The 22,442-nt window shown below is 43.6% G+C and overlaps 1 protein-coding gene across 1 annotated transcript in view; it reads right to left on the reverse strand.

The window, feature by feature from the left end:
- VEGFC (vascular endothelial growth factor C) overlaps positions 1 to 19,237 on the reverse strand; it is a 135,460-nt gene extending 116,223 nt beyond the window's left edge. Inside the window, exon 1 of the mRNA XM_074950069.1 lies at positions 18,503 to 19,237. Within this exon, the coding sequence (XP_074806170.1) occupies positions 18,503 to 18,646 (144 nt within the window). The 5' untranslated portion in view covers positions 18,647 to 19,237. The remainder of the gene's footprint in view (positions 1 to 18,502) is intronic.
- Between the last annotated feature and the right edge of the window lie 3,205 nt (positions 19,238 to 22,442).

Here is a 22,442-nt window from a genome sequence, read left to right on the forward strand (position 1 = left end):
CAAGCCTACCAAAAAACCAGAGAGGCAAATGGCCATTCGGTTCAGAGCCCCAGACATGCCGCTTCTATGACGAGCTGCATGCCATTCTAGGGGGTGCAGCCACCACTACCCCAACCCTGTGCTTTGACTCCGTCGAAGGAGAGGTAGGCAACACAGAAACGGGTTTGGGGGCGAGGAAGATGATAATGAGGAGGAGGTTGTAGATAGCTCACAGCAAGGAAGCAGAGAAACTGGTTTCCCCAACAGCCAGGATCTGTTTCTCACCCTGGACCTGGAGCCAGTACCCCCCGAACCTACCCAAGGCGGGCTCCCAGACTCTGAAGGCAGAGAAGGGATCTCTGGTGAGTGTACCTTTGTAAATATTATACATCATTTAAAAGCAAGTGTGTTTAATGATTAATTTGCCCTGGCATTCGCGGCCAGTACAGCTACTGGAAAAGTCTGTTAACATGTCTGGGGATGGAGCGGAAATCCTCCAGGGACATCTCCATAAAGCTCTCCTGGATGTACTCCCAAAGCCTTTGCAGAAGGTTTCTGGGGAGGGCAGCCTTATTCCGTCCTCCATGGTAGGACACTTTACCACGCCAGGCCAGTAGCATGTAGTCGGGAATCACTGCGGAACATCGCATTGCAGCGTATGGTCCCAGTGTTCGCTGGCATTCAAACAACATCCGTTCTTTATCTCTCTGTGTTACCCTCAGGAGAGTGATATCATTCATGGTCACCTGGTTGAAATAGGGTGGTTTTAGTAAGCGGACATTCAGAGGTGCCCATTCCTGCTAGGCTGTTTGCCTGTGGCTGCACAGAAATCTTCCCTGCTGTTAGCCACGCGGTGAGGGGAGGGGTGAAGTCATCATCCCAGAGAATTGGGTGTGGGGGGGGGGAGGGGGCGGGTTAGTTGGGTTTCTGCTGCACATGAACCTGGAAACCGCAGATCCTCCTTTTAAATTGCCAACCCATTTTTAATGGGCAACCCAACGGCTACTTCATATGGGAAATGAAGGCGCTGCTGTTTGAAGCCATTCCCACGTTATGAAGGTTAAAGAAGTCAAAAGACTGTGGCTTACCATGGCTGCTGCCAAGCCAAATTCTGCTGCCCAGCCCTGCATGAGTGATCTCTCACACCAAACCGGCATACCCTCAATAAGAGGCAAAATGCAACCTTGTAATGAAAGCACATGTGCTGTGTAATGTTAACAGCAAGGTTTACCATGAAAGAGTATACCCATTGTTATATAAAATGTGTCTTTAACTACCAATCTCCCTTTTTTTTTCCTCCACCAGCTGGATATGTTTCTCCTTCCCAGAGGCTAGCGAAGATCAGACAGAGAAAAAAATGCACTCGTGATTAAATGTTCTCTGACCTCATGCTGTCCTCCCACACTGACAGAGCACAGCAAAATACATGGAGGCAGACAATCTCAGAGTGCACAAAAACACAATATGACCATGAGGAGAAGTGGTGGGCTGAAGATGGTAGGTGGCGTGAGCTTGCTGAAAGAAGGCAGGAGTCAATGCTCATACTGCTGGAGGATCAAACTCATATGCTCCAGCGTATGGTTGAGCTGCAGGAAAGGCAGCAGGAGAACATACCGCCACTACAGCCCCTGTGTAACCAACCACCCTCCTCCCCAAGTTCCATAGCCTCCTCACCCAAACGCCCAAGAACATGGTGGGGGGCCCTCCGGCCACCCAGCCACTCCACCCCAGAGGATTGCCCAAGCAACAGAAGGCTGGCATTCAATAAGTTTTAAAGTGCTGTGTGGCCTTGTCCTTCCCTCCTCCACCACCCCACCTGGTGCTTCCCTCCTCCACCACCTCTTCCATGTTACCTTGGTAGTTATCCCCCTATTTGTGTGATGAATAAATAAAGAATGCATGAATGTGAAGCAACAATAACTTTATTGCCTCTGCAAGTGGTGATCGAAGGGGGAGGGGAGGGTGCTTAGCTTACAGGGAAGTAGAGTGAAATCGGGGGGTGGGGGTGCGTGTTCCATCAAGGAGAAACAAACAGAACTTTCACACCGTAGCCTGGCCATTCCTGAAACTGGTTTTCAAAGCTTCTCTGATGTGCACCGTACCCTCCTGTACTCTTCTAACCGCCCTGGTGTCTGGCTGCGTGTAATCAGCGGCCAGGTGATTTGCCTCAACCTCCCACCCCGCCATAAACGTCTCCTCCTTACTCTCACAGATATTGTGGAGCGCACAGCAAGCAATAATAACAATGGGAATATTGGTTTTGCTGAGGTCTAACCAAGTCAGTAAACTGCGCCAGCGTGCTTTTAAACACCCAAATGCACATTCTACCACCATTCTGCACTTGCTCAGCCTGTAGTTGAACAGCTCCTGACTACTGTCCAGGCTGCCTGTGTATGGCTTCATGAGCCAGGGCATTAAGGGGTAGGCTGGGTCCCCAAGGATAACTATAGGCATTTCAACATCCCCAACAGTAATTTTCTGGTCTGGAAAGAAAGTCCCTTGCTGAAGCTTTTGAAACAGATCAGAGTTCCTGAAGATGCGAGCATCATGTACCTTTCCTGGCGATTCCACGCTGATGTTGGTGAAACGTCCCTTGTAATCCACCAGTGCTTGCAACACCATTGAAAAGTACCCTTGCGGTTTATGTACTCGCTGCCTTGGTGCTCTAGTGCCAAGATAGGGATATGGGTTCTATCGCCCCACCACAATTAGGGAATCCCATTGCAGCAAAGCCATCCACTATGACCTGCACATTTCCCAGAGTCACTACCCTTGATAGCAGCAGCGCAGTGATAGCGTGGGCTACTGGCTTCACAGCAACCCGCACAGTAGATTTGCCCACTCCAAATTGATTCCCAACTGCCCGGTAGCTGTCTGGCATTGCAAGCTTCCACAGGGCTATCGCCACTCGCTTCTCAACTGTGAGGGCTGCTCTCATCTTGGTATTCTTGTGCTTCAGGGCAGGGGAAAGCAAGTCACAAAGTTCCATGGAAGTGCCCTTACGCATGCGAAAGTTTTGCAGCCACTGGGAATCGTCCCAGACCTGCAACACTATGCGGTCCCACCACTCTGTGCTTCTTTCCCGGTCCCAGAATCAGCGTTCCACGCCATGAACCTGCCCAATTGACACCCTGATGTGCACATTGCAGGGGCCTGTACTTTGTGAGAAGTCTATGTCCATGTACTCATCACTCTCGTCACCACGTTGCAGTAGTCTCCTCCTTGCCTGGTTTTGTTTTTCTTGCAGGTTATAGTCCTGCATATCCTGCTGGATAATGCGCACGGTGTTTATAGTGCTCATAATTGCTGCGGTGATCTAAGCAGGCTCCATGTTCCCAGTGCTATGGTGTCTGCGCTGACAAAAGGTGCGAAACAATTGTCTGTCATTGCTCTGACGGAGGGAGGGGCAACTGACAATATGGCTTACAGGGTTGGCTTACAGAGAATTAAAATCAACAAAGGGGGTGGCTTTGCATCAAGGAGAAACAGAATGCCCCCCTCAAGGACAGAACCCAAAACCCTGAGTTTAGCAGGCCATTGATTTCACGGAGGGAGGGAGGAAAAAATGAATACAAAACAAATCTGGTCTATTTCTTGTTTTGATCCACTTCATCTATCTTTATACATCTTGCTGGCAGCAGACTGTGCACGACTGCTGGCCATCGTCATCTCCTGGGTGCTCGGCAGAAGACGGTACAGTATGACTGCTGGCCATCGTCGCCTCCTGGCTGCTCATTAAAAGACAGTGCAGTAGGACTGCCGGCAGGACTGAATCGCCATGAGACGAAACTTAAAAGGGAAATGACCTGGCTGAGTCACTCCCATGTTTGCCCAGGCGCCCCATACCTCACCAAGGTCGGTTAAAAGAGCACCCTGGAGTACGTCGACGATGACTACCAGTTATACTGCACTGTCTGCTGCCAAAAGGCAATGAGCGACTGCTGTGTAGCAATGCAGTACCACGTCTGCCAACACCCAGGAGACATACAGTGACAGTGAGCTGAGCGGGCTCCATACCCTCTCTACTCCTGCTCGAGATTCCCTTGTTTATACATCCAAGCATCGCATTAGCCCTTTTGGCCACAGTATCGTGCTGGGAGCTGCTAATCCGCCATGATCCCCACATTGTTTCCAGAGTCACTGCTTTCCAGGATAGAGTCCCCATCCTGTAAGTATTGTCTACATTCTTTGTTCCTAGATGCATACGTTTAGCTATATTCAAATGCATACTGTTTGCTTGACCCTAGTTTACCAAGCAATCCAGATTACTCTGTATCAGTGGTCTGTCTTCTTCATTATTTACCACTCTCCCAATTTTTGTGTCATCTGAAAATTTTATCAGTGATAATTTTATATTTTCTTCCAGGTCATTAATAAAAATAATAAATGGTGTAGGGCCAAGAACCGGTCCCTGCAGGACTCCACTAGAAACACACCTGTTCAGATATGATTCTCCATTTACAATTACATTTTGAGAACTATCAGTTAGCCAGTTTTTAATTCATTTAATATGTTCCATGTTAATTTTATATTGTTCTAGTTTTTGTATCAAAATATCATGCATAACCAAGTGAAATGTTTTACAGAAGCATATTACATTAACACTATTATCTTTATCAACAAAACTTGTAATCACATCAAAAATATATATCAAGGTCGTTTGACAGAATCTATTTTCCATTAATTCATGTTGATTGGGATTAATTATATTACCCTCCTTTAATTATTTAAGAATTGAGTCCTGTATCAGCCATTCCATTATCTTGTTCGGGATTGACAGGTCTATAATACTTGGATTATTCTGTTTTTACCCTTTTAAAATATTGGCATACTATTAGTGGTTTTTTTTTAAATTTAAGTCTTCTGGAACTTCTCCATGGTTCCAAGTCTTATTGAGAATCAACACTGACAGGCCAGTGAGCTCCTGAGACATCTTTTAAAATGCCTGGATGCAAGTTAACTCTAGTAGCTGTTGTTTAAGATCCTCTAAAGATACTAGTGGAATGGAAAGAGTGTTATATGACATGACTATTCACTGGTTCTCAAACTTTTGTACTGGTCACCCCTTTCACACAGCAACCCCCCTTATAAATTAAAAAACATTTTTTTAAATATTTAAAGAATATTATAAATGCTGGCGGTGAAACAGAGTTTGGGGTGGAGATTGACAGCTCGCGACCCTCCCCTCCACGTAATAACCTCGCAACCCCCTGAGGGGTTACAATCCCGTTTGAGAACCCCTGCACTACATTATTTGTTTTTTCCCCAAATACAGAACAGATATATTTATCAAACACGCCGGACTTTTCTGCACTGTTTTTGATAATTCATTTATATCTAGTAATGGACCTACACAATTGTTAGGATTCCTTATGTTCCTAATATACTTTAAAAAGTCTTTCTTACTGTCCTTAAGTCTACCGGTCATAGATTTCTCTTTGTGTCCTTTTGCTTCCCTTACCAGTTTTCTATAACTATCTTCTGATTTATACTCATGGCTATCAACTTCCCCTTTCCTCCTTTTATTTTTATTTATTTAAATTTATTTTTTTTATAGCTGCCTTCACTTCTCCTCTAATCAGGTTGGCTTATTAACCAATATAGCCTCTTTCTTGATTGTGGGATTGTTGCTTTTTGAGCATCTAAGTGTTCTTAAACAATTCCCAATTATCATTCATATTTTTCTGATGAAGTTCTTCCTCCCAGCTCTTTTGACTCATAACTGTTTTCAGTTTTGTGAAGTTGGCCCTTTTAAAGCACCAAGTATACATATCAATGGTCTGGACTTTATTGTGATTGCACATTACAAAGATGATTATGTCATGATCATTTGTACCTTAGTTACCACTGATAACATTATAAACATTATAATGGTAAGTACAACAATAAATCTACATTTTAAAAATGATGATCCAAAGTCCTTCTGCCAATCTCCAATCAAGGATGGAATAAAAAGGATCATGCAGAACTTTTCAGAGAGAAAGAATGACCATGTATCCTGTCTTACATTTCCTCTTCATTCAAAAGACAAAACAAAAAACACAAAAAATGAACAATAAACCACAAATAGGATAATTCCAGTATCTTTGGGATGTTACACCTTTGGAGCTCCTTTTTAAATAGCCAGGTGGGAAAGAACCCAACCCATGTCAGGACACTGGAGAACTCATTCTGAGCCTTTTGATAACATGCCCATGATTTCAGTTGCCATGATGTATGTGGTGAGTAGGCTACAGAGGAATAAGGAATTTACCTCTAAGAAACAGGTGCTCCGTGGCAATTAACTGAAATATTCTAAAGTGCCAGTTCCTTAGTCCTTTCAGGTACTCTGCTCAAAACTGGAGGCAATTTGTCTGTATCTGTTTTCAAGTTACAATATAAATATGATAGAAAAATATTTCATAGATGCCATGTTAAATCACCAGATGAACCAGTAGAGACAGAGATAAACAAAGAAAAATAATTTTACTTACACTTTTACTTATGTCTCAGAAGATATACAGGAACATACAGTCTCATACCAAGACCTGGACAGAGCCATGAACTGCAATCTTTATCAAACAAAATGTTGGACTAAGTTTTGCTTGAATAAGGGCATTGAATTGGGCCTTCAACATGTACCTTATACAATGCATCCCTAATGCTGATCAGGTCATGCCCGACACAAAAGCACAAGTTAAGATAACAAAAATAAGCTGACAAAAATAAAATAAAATCACAGTCATTAGGAAAATAAAGTTACCTCTACCTCCTGAAGTAGCACTGGTTTGAGTCTGATGACTACAGTCTGGACTAATAAACCTGGCTAGATCTCTTGAAGTGTCAAGATAAACAGTAAAGCATAGTTTACAAAAAGAAGTAGCATGGCATATTTTGCCATCAAATCTATATTTCCCCCCATAGATTAGAAACCCAGAGAAAGCTGGAGTGGGGAGAGCTGTTGAAATCCACATTGCCCACACTATTTTTAATCCTCACCATGCACTAGAAGTAGTTAAAACCACTTTGCATAAGATATAAATTGGCAGCTCTTTAGGATAAACTCAGTTATTAAGAAAGATCTGTCTCAGCTGGGACTAAAACTAGGACAAGAGAAAGGGAACTCAAGTTTTCCATTGCAAAAAGAGACTTATGAGGGCGAAAAAAAAAAAGAACATTCTGTACTTTATCAATCTAATCCTGTCTGGGTAAAGAGATCATATTGCTACCTTTCAGTATGAACTTTAGAACTGGCAAACAAGTGCCAAATTGAATTTATTTATTTCCACTCTAAGGATGAAGCTAAGAATTCTTGCATAACCGTTGTGAAACTTTATGCAAACAATTAAAGGGCAAAATTCATCCCAGAGCTGACGCACTTGTATCAGTATATGGCCAAATGCTGCCCTCGTTATACACGGGAGTAAGGTACGTACGGCCCCTTAATGCCATACAGATAACCCTCCTTCCCAACCTGACCAATTCAGTAGTAAGGATGGTTAGGCCAGAGTGGAAGGAGTGCAAAATAGTAAGCAGTACCTCCCTGGTTACACCCTGTGGGTCTGAGGGTAGCCGTGGGGAGCTCACGTGCCATGGGAGTGGGAAGAGGACAGCTCAGGCCTCCACATATCCTTTTCTAGATTCTTCCCTGTGAAAGCTCCACAGAGAACTATAGCAATGACGGGGTTACATCATGTGGAGCTGCCACACTGGAAAGAGGTTTAACCAGAGATAGGACAAGAGAATGTTTCCCTGTGAGTGGATGTGGGGGACTTGGGACTATAAGAGAGAATGTACCATCATCCCTGCCGAGTCAGACTTCTTTGAAGAAAGGGAAATGGTCATTTCTCCCTTTTGGAACTGTCAACCAATATGGTGGTTGTTGTGGCTGCACAGCCCTTTGTAACAACTTTAATTCATGCATAAGGGGGATATGCGTAAATGGAGACATGACCTAAGAGTTTCTAGGAGTGGTTACAATCAAAGGGAGCTAAATATTCATAGGCAACAGGTAGGGCTTCTTAGTTATATGCTTCAAAAGTGTGGATAGTTAAGGTGCGTATGGTACATATTAGGGCCTTCAAGCAATTAAAAACATTAATCATGATTAACCGCACTGTTAAACAATAATAGAATACCATTTATATAAATATTTTGGATGTTTTCCACATTTTCAAATATATTGACTTCAATTACAACACAGAATACAAAATGTACAGTGCTCACTTTATATTTATAATAAAAACAAATATTTGAACTGTAAAAATAAAATAGTATTTTTTAATTCTCTTAATACAAGTACTATAGTGCAATCTCTACCATGAAGGTTGAACTTACAAATGTAGTGTTATGTACAAAAAATAACTACATTCAAAAATAAAACAAAGTAAAACTTTAGAGCCTACAAGTCCACTCAGTCCTACTTCTTGTTCAGCCAATCACTCAGATGAACAAGTTTGGTTACAATTTGCAGGAGATAATGCTGCCTGCTTCTTGTTTACAACGTCACCTGAAAGGGAGAACAAATGTTCGCATGGCACTGTTGTAGTGGGCATTGCAAGATATTTACATGCCAGATGTGCTAAAGATTCATATGTCCCTTCATGCTTCAACCACCACTTCAGAGGACATGCGTCCATGCTGATGATGGGTTCTCTGCTCGATAATGATCCAAAGCAGTGCACACCAACACATGTTCATTTTCATCATCTGAGTCAGATGTCACTAGCAGAAGGTTGATTTTCTTTTTTGGTGGTTCAGGTTCTGTAGTTTCCACATCGGAGTGTTGCTCTTTTAAGACTTCTGAAAGCATGCTCCACACTCCGTCCCTCTCAGATTTTGGAAGGCACTTCAGGTTCTTAAATCTTGGGTTAAGTGCTGTAGCTATCTTTAGAAATCTCACATTGATACCTTTTTTGCGTTTTGTCAAATCTGCAGTGAAAGTGTTCTTAAAATGAACACCCAAGACTGCTCTAACATGAAATATATGGCAGAATGCGGGTAAAACACAGAGCAGTAAACATACAATTCTCCCCCAATGAGTTCAGTCACAAATTTAATTAATGCATTATTTTTTTAAAAGAGCGTCATCAGCATGGAAGCATGTCCTCTGGAATATAAGCACTGACCAAAGCATGAAGGGGCATATGAATGTTTAGTATATCTGGCATGTAAATACCTTGCAATGCTGGCTACAAAAGTGCCAAGCACACGTCTGTTCTCATTTTCAGGTGACATTGTAAATAAGAAGCGGGCAGCATTATCTCCCATAAATGTAAACAAACTTATTTGTCTTAACGATTGGCTGCACAAGAAGTAGGACTGAATGGACTTGTAAGCTCTAAAGTTTTACATTGTTTTGTTTTTGAGTGCAGTTATGTAACAAAAAATACATTTGTAAGTTGTGCTTTCACGATAAAGAGATTGCACTACAGTACTTGTATGAGGTGAATTGAAAAATATTATTTCTTTTATCATTTTTACAGTGTAAATATTTGTAATAAAAATAATATAAAATGAGCACTGGACACTTTGTATTCTGTGTTGTAATTCAAATCAATATATTTTAAAATGTAGAAAAACATCCAAAATATTTACTAAATTTCAATTGGTATTCTATTGTTTAACAGCGTGATTAAAACTGCAATTAATCGCATTTATTTTTTTTCCAATCACCATTTTTTTTTAGTTAATCATGTAAGTTAACTGCAATTAATCAACAGCCATAGTACATATTCATTTTAACTTGCTACCAGCTAAATTCAAATTACATCAATCTACATCATATTTGCAGAAAGTATCTCATTACCAGCATCACTAGATTTGGGGTGTTCTCATCATTGGCTAATTGCCAGAAACATACTGTATTATGACATTGCAAGAATGGACAGTTTTAAAAAGCCTTTTTAAACGTTTTCTTATACAAAGAAAACACTCACATACTGATTTCACCACCTTCACAGAATCTAACGTTACCAAATGTTATAGTGTAGTTTTATGTAATTATGCTCATAGAACACATACTCATCGTGTCCTTGCTTTGAAATTGTAGTTTTTCCTGTTTATTTTGCAGATACAAATGGATTTGAATAGGTGTAATTTTAAAGGAGAATTTGGTTCTTTATCCTTCTTCTTGTGTGTATAGTATAGATTCACTGTAAGCTATGGATTCTTATGTACTGAACAGGTGTAATTCCATAATAAAATTAAAATCACACAAGATCTTCCCGACAGGTGCTATTGTCTTCCTTCCCCTGGGAAGCCAAAGTTTCAAGACATTTGATGCTAGTCAACTGTTTCCCCTTCTGCTAAGAAGAGGTCAATTGCTAAAGCTCACATTTGTTTACTTCACTCCTGTGGGAAAAGGAATGCTTATATTTCTTTGAAAAAGAAAATCTCAAGCAGTATCTGCTAGCTTCCATGAGTGCATGGATGATGGAGAACAAGTCTGAATGTATCAATAGGTTTTATTTTAGTGAATGGGGTTTACTGTAGGTTTCAGAGAATATATGGGAATAATTTTGTCAGATAAAACTAAAAGCCACAAAATAACAAAAGCAGATGTAACATATACAGAAGTCGGAAAATATTACAAAAAGTGTTCTAGTAGAATCAAGTGCAAAGTTTTCAAAATTTGCTTTGATGAAAGTAACATTAATATACATGGGTCAAATTTTCCTCTCAGTTACACCATTGCAACTCCACTGGCTTCAATGGGGTTCCCCTAATGTAATGAGAATCTGCTCTCATGGGATTTGCAATAAACTAAGTATTATTTTCTTAGGCTTTGTCTACACTGGCAAGTTTCTGTGCAGTAAAGCAGCTTTCTGTGGTGTAACTCCTGAGGTGTACACACTCCCAAGCCACTTAGTGCGCAGAAACTGTACAGTTGCAGCACTGTAAAAAACCCCACCCCAACGAGAGGCGTACAGCTTTCTGTGCCGGGGCTACAGCACTGCAGTGCAAGTGTAGACACCCTGGTCTATTACAGCACTGCAATTGTCCTCTGGGAGGTGTCTTGTTCTCACCTCTCTAGTCATCTGTTTGAACTCTACTGCCCTGCCCTCAGCTGACCAACCGTGAGCCCCACCCCTTAAATTCCTTGGGAATTTTGAAAGTCCCTTCCTGTTTGATCGGTGACGCAAGCAGTGGTCTCAGCGCATCTTTCCAGGTGAGCATGCCTGCTCCACACACCTGGCGATCCCCCGCTTGGAGCAATGCTGAGCTGCTGGACCTCATCAGAATTTGGGGAGAGAAGGCTGTCCAGTCCCAGCTGCAGTCCAGCCGTAGGAATTATGATACCTACAGACAGATTTCACGATGCATAAGAGAAGGGGGCCATGACTGCAGTGCAGGGTCAAAGTGACGGAGCTGCAGAATGCCTACCACAAGGCATGGGAGGCAAACTGCCGCTCCGGTGCTGCGCCCACGAGCTGGCAGTTCTACAAAGAGCTGGACGTGATACTCGGTAGCAACCCCACCTTCACTGCAAAGGCCACTGTGGATACAGTGTCGAGAGTGGACTGAGCCAGGAGGAGGAAATCTTGGACAAGGATGTAGAGTGGGTGGGGGACCCAGAGGCAGAGGACAATTCGGAGTTCAGAGATGCACGCAGCCCAGAACTCTTCTCTACACCAGAGGAGGCTAGCCAGTCACAGCTGTTAGATCTTGACGAAGCGCAAACAGGAGAGGATGCCCCTGGTAACTGGCTTTGATTCTGGGAATCGCTGAAGCAAGTTGTTGGGGGCAGGGAGTTGCAGAAAGCAGGCTTGTGTATGTATGATGCGCATACCACCACATGCCTAGTCTGAGCGGTGGAACAGGCTGTTGATTGCCGTGAAGTGAGGGAGTCAATCTGCTCAGAGATCTCCACGAAACTCACATGGAGATACTAGGCAATCTGCTGCCGCAGGTTCTTTGGCAGAGCTGCTTTGTTTCTTGCCCCGTTAAGGGTAACTTTCCTGCGCCACTCTGCTGTCACTGGGGCGAGAGGGATCATTGCTGCACACAGGTGAGCAGCACAAGGGCCAGGGCGGAAGTCGCAGTCTTGGAGAAGACCCTCTCTTGATTCCCTGCTCACCACCAGCAGCGAGATATCTTCCATAATGAACACAGCCTGTGGAAAATGTGGGGACACTAATGATAATAAGGCCCCCCTACAGTGCTGACTCTCCCCAAGAGCCACGTGTCCAGTGTACAGTATGGTCCTGGAACACTGATTTCCCCTGACCCTGCAGTTACTCACCATTTTGGAGGTCTTGTGGCTCATATGTGCTTGCCTGGGGTCAGCCAGTTAGTGACAGGTATGTGAATAGTGGCTGTGTTTTAAATCACTGAATTAGTGGTCTGTGTGTTGCAAACAATACTGCTTCTGTAAAATGTTGCATTTTGGCTTCACAGATATGACCTTGGGACCCCAGCCTCCCTCTTTGTTATCGCCGAATGAATGGCTCCGCAGAATTAGAAAGCGGCCATGAAAAACTAAAGAGGACTTTCTGCGTGATGTCATGATGCACTCCACGGCCGAAAAACAAGAATTGAAGGAGTGGTGGGACAGGGAGAAGAGGGACCAAAAGGAGAATGCAGCGCGCCAGAACAAAGCCACGGAGCGGCTCTTAAATGGAGCGCCAAGCGGACATGCTCCAGGCGCTACTAGCACTACAAACCAAGCAGCTCCATGCTCGCCCTCCCCCTGCAGCTGCCGTCACAAAACTGTTTCCCACGTGCCCCCCAGACACCGCCAACAGACTCTTATTTACCTCCTGGCTCCAGTCTGTATCTGCTGCATTCCACTCCTGCCCCGTCACAGTCCAGCCCTGTGGACTCCCACTACCCTCAACACCCGACTCTCTGCAGTTTAGCCCTGCTGAAGTACAGTACCCACTGCACTGTACTCCAAAGGACAAGGTTGCATACGATACCAGGACATACACAAATCTTTAACTGTCCTAGGACCCCACCTCCGCCTCGGACCCTCCCTTCCTCCATCCCCCACACAGTGCTGATGTGTTTTGTTTGTCTGTCTCTCTCCTCCGATTGTTGTTTTATAATAAAAGAATTGTTTTTGTTTGAAAGCAATCATTATTCCATTAATTGAAAGCAAACAGAGCCCTGCAAAGGAACAGGAATTTTCTTAAACCTTCACAGTGCATTGTCTGTACCAATCACAATCACCTCCTAGCATTATGCACTCCCAAGCATAGCAACAAATAGTGGTTTTCAGCTTCAAATTGCTGCCTCAAGGCATCCCTTATCCTTATGGCCCCGCACCGCGCCCCTCTAATAGCTCTGGTCTCTGGCTGTTCAAATTCAGCCTCCAGGCACTGAGCCTCAGAGGTCCAGCCTGGAGTGAAGCTTTCACCCTTCCCTTCACAAATATTATGGAGAGTACAGCACGCAGCGATAAGCATAGGAATATTGTCATAGGCCAGGTCCAGCCTCCCATATAGGCAGCACTGGCAGGCCTTTAAATGGCCAAAAGCACACTCAACAGTCATTCTGCACTTGCTCAGCCTGTTGTTGAACCACTCCTTGCCGCTGTCAAGATTCCCCGTGTACGGCTTCATAAGGCACGGCATTAAGGGGTAGGTAGGGTCTCCCAGGATCACAATGGGCATTTCGACTTCCCCTATGGTGATCTTCTGGTCCGGGAAGAAAGTCCCTGCTTGCAGCTTCCTGAACAGGCCAGCGTTCCAAAAGATGCGTGCATCATGCACCTTTCCAGATCAGCCTGTGTTAATGTCCGTGAAAAGCCCACAGTGATCCACAAGCGCCTGGAGAACCATAGAGAAATACCCCCTCTGATTAATGTATTCGGTGGCTAGGTGGTCTGGTGCCAGAATTGGAATATACATGCCACCTATTGCCCCTCCGCAGTTAGGGAAGCCCATTTGGGCAAAGCCATCCACAATGTCACGCCATTGCCCAGAGTCACAGTCTTTTGGAGCAGGATGTGATTAATGGCCCTGCAGACTTCCGTCAACACGAGTCCAACGGTCGACTTTCTCACTCCAAACTGGTTAGCAACTGATCGGTAGCAGTCTGGGGTAGCCAGCTTCCACAGTGCAATTGCCACACGCTTCTCCAACGGCAGGGCAGCTCTCATTCTCGCGTCCTTGTGCCACAGGGCTTGGGCGAGCTCATCACACAGTCCCATGAATGTGGCTTTCCTCATTCGAAAGTTCTGCAGCCACTACTTGTCATCCCAGATGTGCATCACTCACGATGTGATCCCACCACTACTTGTTTCCAGAGCCCAAAAGCAGTGTTCCACTGTGATCAGCACCTCCATGAATGCCACAAGCAATCTCGTGTCATAGCTAATACGCGTGGCGAGATCAATGTCGAGCTTCTCTTGCATTTGTAGTTTAAGGAATAACTCCACTGCAACTCGTGACGTGTTAGTGAGAGCAAACGGCATATTGGTCAACAGTGTGGGATCCTTCCTGCAGACCGAAGAGGCAGAGAGTGCAGTACACAAATCATTGAAACATGGCGCCAAATGCGGATGGAAGCACAGGGATTGCCGGGATGCAAAGCAATGCATCACGGGGCATTTGAACTGGACCCAAGATCCCCCACAACCCCCTCCGCCTTCCCACAACTCTTAGCGGCAGAAGAGGAAGAGATGCTCTGTGGGATAGTTGCCCAGAGTGCACTGCTCTGAATACCGATGCAAGTACCACAAGTGTGAATACGCTATTGCGCAGGCAGCTGACAGTGTGAATACACAACAGCGGTTTCCCTTCAGCGCTCGCTGAGCAGTGATATAATTGCCAGCAATGTAACTCCACCAGTGTAGACATACTCTTAGAGTTCAGTTCTATCAATCCCTCTTTCTCTACAGTTTTAGCTCATATTTTTCACCAAGAGACTTTTCTTTTTATATCTCTTTTTTTAAACTCTCTTTAGCTCCATGGTGTGTTACCTCTAGGCTAGGGCCACTGTTGAATCAAGACCCTAAATTGTGGTCCACGAGTGCAACTGTGTTAGAAAGAAAATTATTTGATTAACTGAAAATATGTTTCCTGAGCCACAGCCTGTGATTTTAATCTGAAGTACTTGAATCAGCTTGGAAACTGTAAGGGGTTCTAACTTCCCAGCAGCCTCCCACCACTTTTTTTGATATTTCAGGATCAATTCTGATGTAATCTGAAAGTGCTCTGAGCAACAACTGTCCCTTTCTTACTACCACTGCTCAGCAGCTCCCCTGTTGACGGCCTGCTGGATCACAGGGGAGTGAGGAGTAGACCATAGGCTGCTCCACAGTCTGCTTCTCTAAAGAACCATAGGAGCCCCAGGAGGAGCAAGATAGGAGCAAAACTTGTTCTGCCTTAAGCTAGGGGAGCACTTAGCAAAGAATGGTGTGCCTTCCTCGCACAGCCCCACAAAAGAGGGAAAGTGGAAAAGCTGAGAACCAACCACCAGTTACAGCTCCCTGATTTTCTGCCACTAGAGCAGTCTAGTGGCTGTTCTAGCTTATCCCAGCTGGCATTGGTTCCCAAAGGACGGTGAGTCAGCTGTGATTTATTTGAAGTGTAACATGCCTCAGTCACTCCCCCTATGCCAGAGCTGTGGAGAGGGAAGCGAAGAGGCTAGTTACACTAGCTCTACACCTTCGGGGGGAAGTCCGTAGCAGGGGACGCGCAGGTTGATTCTGTTATTTATGTGCTGCTAAGAGAATCTGTCTCATAAGTACTGTCCCCTCAGGCTGAAAAGATTGGACACTATGGCTCTAGCTTATCAGTGTCCACTTGCTGCACCACATGTGCTTGAGGCAGCAATATATGAAAAATAACTATTATTTATCTATAACTGACATTCAGTTAACTGCAAATGTCTAGGACAAGTTTCAGCTTTCACTGAGTCATCTATATTGAAAACAGTACACTTCTATACCAACGGGAACAAAACTATCATAGTAGAAGTTTTTGAAAAAGACAGTGTAGTTATGTGTGCTCATCTCAACTTCCTATGTACCAGTAAAGGATATGTAATGTAAAGTTAAAATAATTTCAGTTAACCCATACAAATTATAGAATCGTAGGACTGGAAGGGATCTTGAGAGGTCATCTAGTCCAGTCCCCTTCACTCATGGCAGGACTAAGTATTACCTATGAAGACAAGAGACACTCATTTTCCATGAGTTGAGAAAGTTCAAGTAAATAACTTATATGATGACATATTTTCCTTGAAATAATTATGTACAGTTTACTTATCTAATCTTTTTTAATTCCTTCAGAAATTCACTGAAACCTTCTCTCATCTCACAAGGACAAACAGTTAATGGGGACCCAATCCTGCAGATTTTCCTCACCAGAGTAGTACTGAAATGAACAGGATTACTCAGGAGTAAGAACTTCTAAAGTGCCTAAAGCTTGCCAGATTAAGCCCTAAAGATCCAGGCACAAACACAGCATCTATCCCTATACCTCTCACCTCTAGTCAGATACAAAAATCTTGTCTGTTAATATGATCCACCTGACACCTGCTTTCCTATTGGCTTCCCATTTCTGATTCTTTCTTCCTTCAGTTTCCTCATTGCTCCAAGTTTTCCACTAAACCCTGGTACTTTTGCAAACTGCAGCACAATGGTGACTATTTAAGATTTTAACATCAGTTTAAAACTTGTAAGAAATAGAATGGATCATCTATAACATGGGCATGTATACATACATCAATATTCAACTTTCAGGAGCATTTCTTTACTGTTCTACCAGACGTATGTTGCTCCAGCACTTTTAGAAACCACCATGCTTATTTCAGGATTTCCAATATAACTATGAAAAAGTACTTTCATGGGTTTATAACTCAGTCATCAAGTCCACTCTGAGCTAATAACTTGTTTATACAGTTTAACTAGGAAGGATTTCATTTCCCCTGTATCAAATATTTAAAAGTTTTAGAAATAGTGTTAGTGATCAAAACCAGTTGATTGATTTTGTATTCATATTACTTGGATTTAAAAATATTTGACAAGCATTTAGCTCGTAATACAGTTTGACTAATTTTTAGGGTTTAAAATTAAAGGAAAATAAATTTCTAAATTCCAAGGGATTATAAAAATGTCTAGACTTTGTTAAAGTGGTACAGTATGCACAGTAACTTCTTTCATTCAGAATTTTAGTATGTATTTAGAAATGCAAAACAAAGAATGCACGCAATACATGTAGTCTACAGCTTGAACATAATATTAGTGTAACTAATATGCATTATAAACCAAATATACATAACCATGTTTTTTTCTATGTCAATGCTGTAACATGTTTTATAAACCTAATAGGACCTTCTATTAAACCTGCATAAACAGTATTAGAGTATATGTTCAATAAAGCTAATTGTGTCAAACAGATCAAAAATAACAGCAAACTTCAAAGTGAAGGTATATATTCTGTATGTTAACTAATACATTTTGGTCTAGTTTTCCACATTGGAATGAATTAAAGATATAGTGCAATTATTGCTATTGATATGTTTGTCACAACTTTAACATTGCACTACTTAAAGGTAATTTAGTAAAGAGTTGAGACATTGAAGCCTTCATAGCAATGTCATATGGTTACACAATCATATACTATATGTTCTTTTTCTGCATTGACAGAGTGCTGGGAGCTAGCTGCACAAGGCATAGAAGACATAATGCTAGTTCCAAGGTACTTACAGTCTAAATTAAGGATCTGAAGATACTAATACAAATGGATACAAATTTAAGAATCTTCTGCCTGTGGAAACTAAGAATTTCTCTGAAATCTTAACTGTACGTCTGGGCAGCACTTTCATATTCAAGGGTCAAGTTACACCCTCTGCAAACCACGTTGTCCTTCAGTAAATCATTAGAGATTTCAGACACTCCAAAACAGACCTCCAGAAGACAGGAATAATAACAAAAACTGATATTGATTCTATGTATTTGCCTCCCATGCCATATCATTCCCAAACACACCAGCTTCTCGAAATGCATCCAAAAAACTTCTTCAGATCCAAATCGGAAAGTTTCAGGAATCCACACGCATCCACTCCAAGGACACAAACCCACATGGCACCCTGCAGCTTTGCCCTTGACAAAGAAACCTCAAATATATCAGTGATCCACCTCACTGCCAACACCAAGCCAATTGCATAACAGAAGATTTTGGTTTGTTAGGGACTGAACTAGATTGTCAACTCCTTGGGGGCAAGAAGTGGGGCTACTCCTCCGTTGTACAGCACTGAGGACACTCTACAACCCATATATAACAGCAACAACAACAAGGGTGATGGCTACATTCACTTATTACATGAGCTGAGCCTCTGGCTTTAATTCTGCATATCAGGTGTCTCCATTTATTTTAAACAGATTTGTATCACCTGCAACAATCCACCAACTTGTGCATTTCAAACCCCTCCCCCGCCCTCCAAAAAGCCTCCTGAAGAACCACAACATTAGAAGATTTCCCTCAAATATTTTCCCCTCCAGCGAAAGGACTTGCAAACAAAGTGATCCAGGAGTCACATGCCGGAGAAAGGGGTGTCCCGTCTACGGCAAGGGCATGGAAGTTGCACCTACCTTTGCTTCCCCCAAATCGGGCTCCTCCTCGTAGTAGCCCTGCCCGGATTCATAGGCAGCGGCGGTGGCCGGCTCCCTGGGTCCCAGCAGCAGAGCAGCAGCAGCCAGATAGCAAACCAGAGAGAATAATCCCAGCAAGTGCATTGTGCAAGGATGGCAGGGTGGGTGCGTGGCGGGGCGGGGGGAGCTTGAGGAGTGTACGGGGAATCGTGAGGCTCCTTGGCTTTGTTGGTTGCCTCCCCCCAAGATCCAAGGCGGCAGAATCCCTGGGATGGAGAAGATGCAGCAGCACCAGCTCCCAGCCAGGGAGCTCCCAACGCGCCCGGCCGCTGTGCAATTGCTCACCGAAGTTAGCTGGAGTTTGCCAGGTGAAAAGCCACCAGGAAACCGGACATCCGAGCCGGGCTCGCTCAGGAGCAGGGAGGTGAGGCAAGGCAGGGCAGGGAGGAGAGGGGGAGCGCAGCTGCTCACACCAATGGGGCTTCCTCCTTCTGCTGCAGCCCCCTGCCTGCACACACGCAGCGCAGCCCCATGGACTAGGCGAAGCCGGCGCGGGGGAGAGCGAGCCGCTCAACTCACTCTCCTGCCTTGGCTCGCAGGACGCCTGTCAGCGGCTGCGGGGCCCGGGGTGCTGGAGCCTCCTCAACGCGTGGAGCTGAGCGGCAGCAGCGGCCGCAGGGGGCGGACATGGCTCAGGCGCCCTCTGCCTGTGCCTCTGAGGCTGAGCGACTGGCTGGCGGCGGGAGGGCGGGGAGGAAAGGGTGTGAGCCCCCCCCCCCCCCCTCGGGCTGCCTCCTCCCGCTCCTGCGCTTCCCACAAGCAGCCACTCGCCGTGCAACGCTTTTCCCGGGGCTGAGGAAACGTGAGACGGGAGGCGCGCGCCTGCTCCGGGCCAGCCGGCGAGATGGGGCCACACGCTGCGCCGGCCTGTCCCTCGAGCCGGGACCTGCCTCCGGCGGCTGGCAGCGTCGCACCTTTCTTACTCGCCTCCGCTTTGCAGCCCCGAAGGGTGCAAGGAGGCTGCAGAGCAAGCTGACTGCATGGGGGCAGTTGGTGCTGGGTCTCAAACTGATGCCAGGGACTAAGCCCCGTGCCAGGATCTCAAAGCGCTTTGCAAGCACCTATTAAACAACCCACACTACTGTAGCCCCAGCCCTGCACTCCCTTTCTTCATAGGCCAAATTACCACTGGCTGCAGGATCAAACCCTTAGGAAGTTTATGTATTTCATTTTATTCAGCCTTCAGCAGTGATGTCCGTGCTTAGAGTTGCTTACATCACAAATGGACAAATCCCGAAGGCCTTAGGCAAAATTTCCATTGACTTCAGGTCGATTATTGGAAAGGAGTCACTGGGCTTTTTTTGCCTAAGTAAAATGAGGAGGATTTGGGGCGCTGTTGTTTTTTTTTGTTTGTTTTTTTTAACCGGTGGCCCAAGCAAGATTTTTGCCAGCTTGAGAAGAGACCGTCACCAATACATTACTTCGGTGCTGTGCTTCTTCAAATAGAATTGGAGCAATCCTCGACTTGAAGCTGCCTTCAATCGGAAGTGTATTGGTACTGTATTTCACTGAAGCTGTGGTTAAAAAATAAAGCCTTTTTCATTACACATTTCTAATGAAAGTAAGGTGATACATATTTTGCTTAAGTCTTGGGTGTGTAAAAGGAAGGGGGTTTTATTCCCTACATACTTCTTTTGATATCATCAATGTTACTGAAGAGCTACTGACATATGAAAACTTTTGAAAATCATTTAAAGGAATTTTCTTATGTATTAAATGTTTTGTATTTATTCCTCCCCCCCCCCCCATAAGGGTATTTGTGTTTGTGGGAGGGAAACTTGGTTACTATGGGCCGGATTCTGCCACCATACTGTTATGTTACCTTACTTCTTCAGTAATTCCATTATGATTACTCAAGAACTACAAACTATTCAGCATAAGTAATGGTGGCAGTTTCAGGCCCTAAGAGTTTCTGTACATCTGTTTTATTCCTCTGTTTAATCATCGATAACATCACAACTGGATGCTGTGGAAATTATTTTGAAGCCACAAAGAACTACACAATTTTAAGATACAAAGATCCGGATAGTTTTCATAAAGATTAAAACAAATAATGGAAAAGAAATACAGAAAAAATATAGTGTAGAAGCAGAACTGCAGGTGATTAAAACATTTTTCAGATAAGTAGGGCTTCTGTTTTCAGAGTGTATTAATGTCATTTTTCAGGATCATTTTTTAGCAATTTGACTTTTGTGTGGATGTCCAAAAATTGGGGGTTTCTTGGCTCTCTTTACAGTATATACTGTAATGAGTAATGTATACAACGTACACTAGTGCATACTGTAATTAGTAATCTCTTTGTAATGTTCCATAGTGCACTTTCAAGTTTGTTTCAAACAGCACTATATTAAAGTACACTAGGGACCTTTAGTTTGCACTGACCAATTAATGTGGAACATGTCAGCGCGCTTTAGAAATCACACCCCCATTCGCCGCATTACTGCTTTGTGTGGACAAGCCCTTAGAAGCAACCATTTCCAGTGTTTTTCCAGTAACTACTGGATGAACATTAATTTCATTTTGGGGGGGGGGTGTTTTATTGATGTTTATCAGTTAAAACCTAAAATCTGAAGCCCTATCTATAAAGTACTAGTAAGTCTGTAGCAGTGTAACCCTGTTGGTAACAGGTTATCAGAGAGACAAGATGGGTTAGGTAATATCTTTTATTGAACCAACTTCTGTTCGTGAAAGAGACAAACTTTTGAGCAACACAGAGTTCTTATCCTGATCTTGAAGAAGCAGCCTGTGTTGCTTGAACCTTGTCTCTTTCCACCAATGGAAGTTGGTCCAATAAAAGATATTAACTTTCCCACCTTGTCTTTCTGGTAAATCTTTAGTTTCTTCACAGAAACCAACATAGCAACAGACTGGGAACTATGGTGGGAGTTGAATGAAAGAAAAATGGGAATAATTATGTAATGTTCTTCAGCTATTACTTTACAAAGTTTTCAGTTGTGCACTGGGATCTAAGCAAATGGACCTTTGCGCCTGTGCAGTCCAACTACAGGACTGAGGAAAAAAAAAAGTGTACTCTGGGAATGCAGCACTGTACAAACCATGAAAACAGTGTTACTGGTTTGAATTTAAACATCACAGGACCCTTCATCATTATGGCAGCCTATTGTAGAAAGAAAGTTTTTTAAGTAGTAACGTTTCCTACTTCATAAGTAGGATTTTTTAAAATCAACATGATTTCTAATTACAGTCATTGGTCTCTGTGTGGGAATATGTTTATGTAAATATAATCCATCTTTAGGTAAAGGATTTTCTAGTGGTGCTCTAGTGTCCTTTGTTAATAAAAGCAAATGCCTCCCCTCCCCCCAGATGCTGTACCTTAAATGTGAGCTTTAATAATTGGGAAGAGCTGAAATTTACACAGTTAAAAATTCCAGAGTTCCAAATCATGATAACTTATGTGGGAACAGACCAGGCCTTCCATAGTTACCACAAATCTACCTGATTGACATGTATTTAGATCCAGCTACTCCAATCTCTGAGTCTCAGGCAAGGACCAACTTTTAATTCCCTAAAACTAAAACAGGACACAACACAACCCATATTATTCTAAATTCCCCGCTTCAGAATTTTCCCAGCTCCTTTTACAGTCTCATTCTGTCTGTACTTTGACTTTGCAATCAGGACCCCAATCCTCCAAAGACATACACTTGTGCTTAAGTTAATGCATATGAGTAGTACAATTGAGTTAAATGGGATGACTCCAGAGTGTAAAGTTAATCACTACTTAACTCTCTGCAAGATAGAGGCCAAAATTCCTGAACCTTGCAGAGTCCACCAGTTCTAAATCTTGCACGTCTTCTCATCCCCAATTGTAGATGCTTTGTATCCTCTCTATGCAGATAATCAGATATGCCACTGGTGA

This window comes from Natator depressus, chromosome 4 (genome assembly GCF_965152275.1).
Source record: "Natator depressus isolate rNatDep1 chromosome 4, rNatDep2.hap1, whole genome shotgun sequence".
In the NCBI taxonomy this organism is placed as follows: Eukaryota; Metazoa; Chordata; order Testudines; family Cheloniidae; genus Natator; species Natator depressus.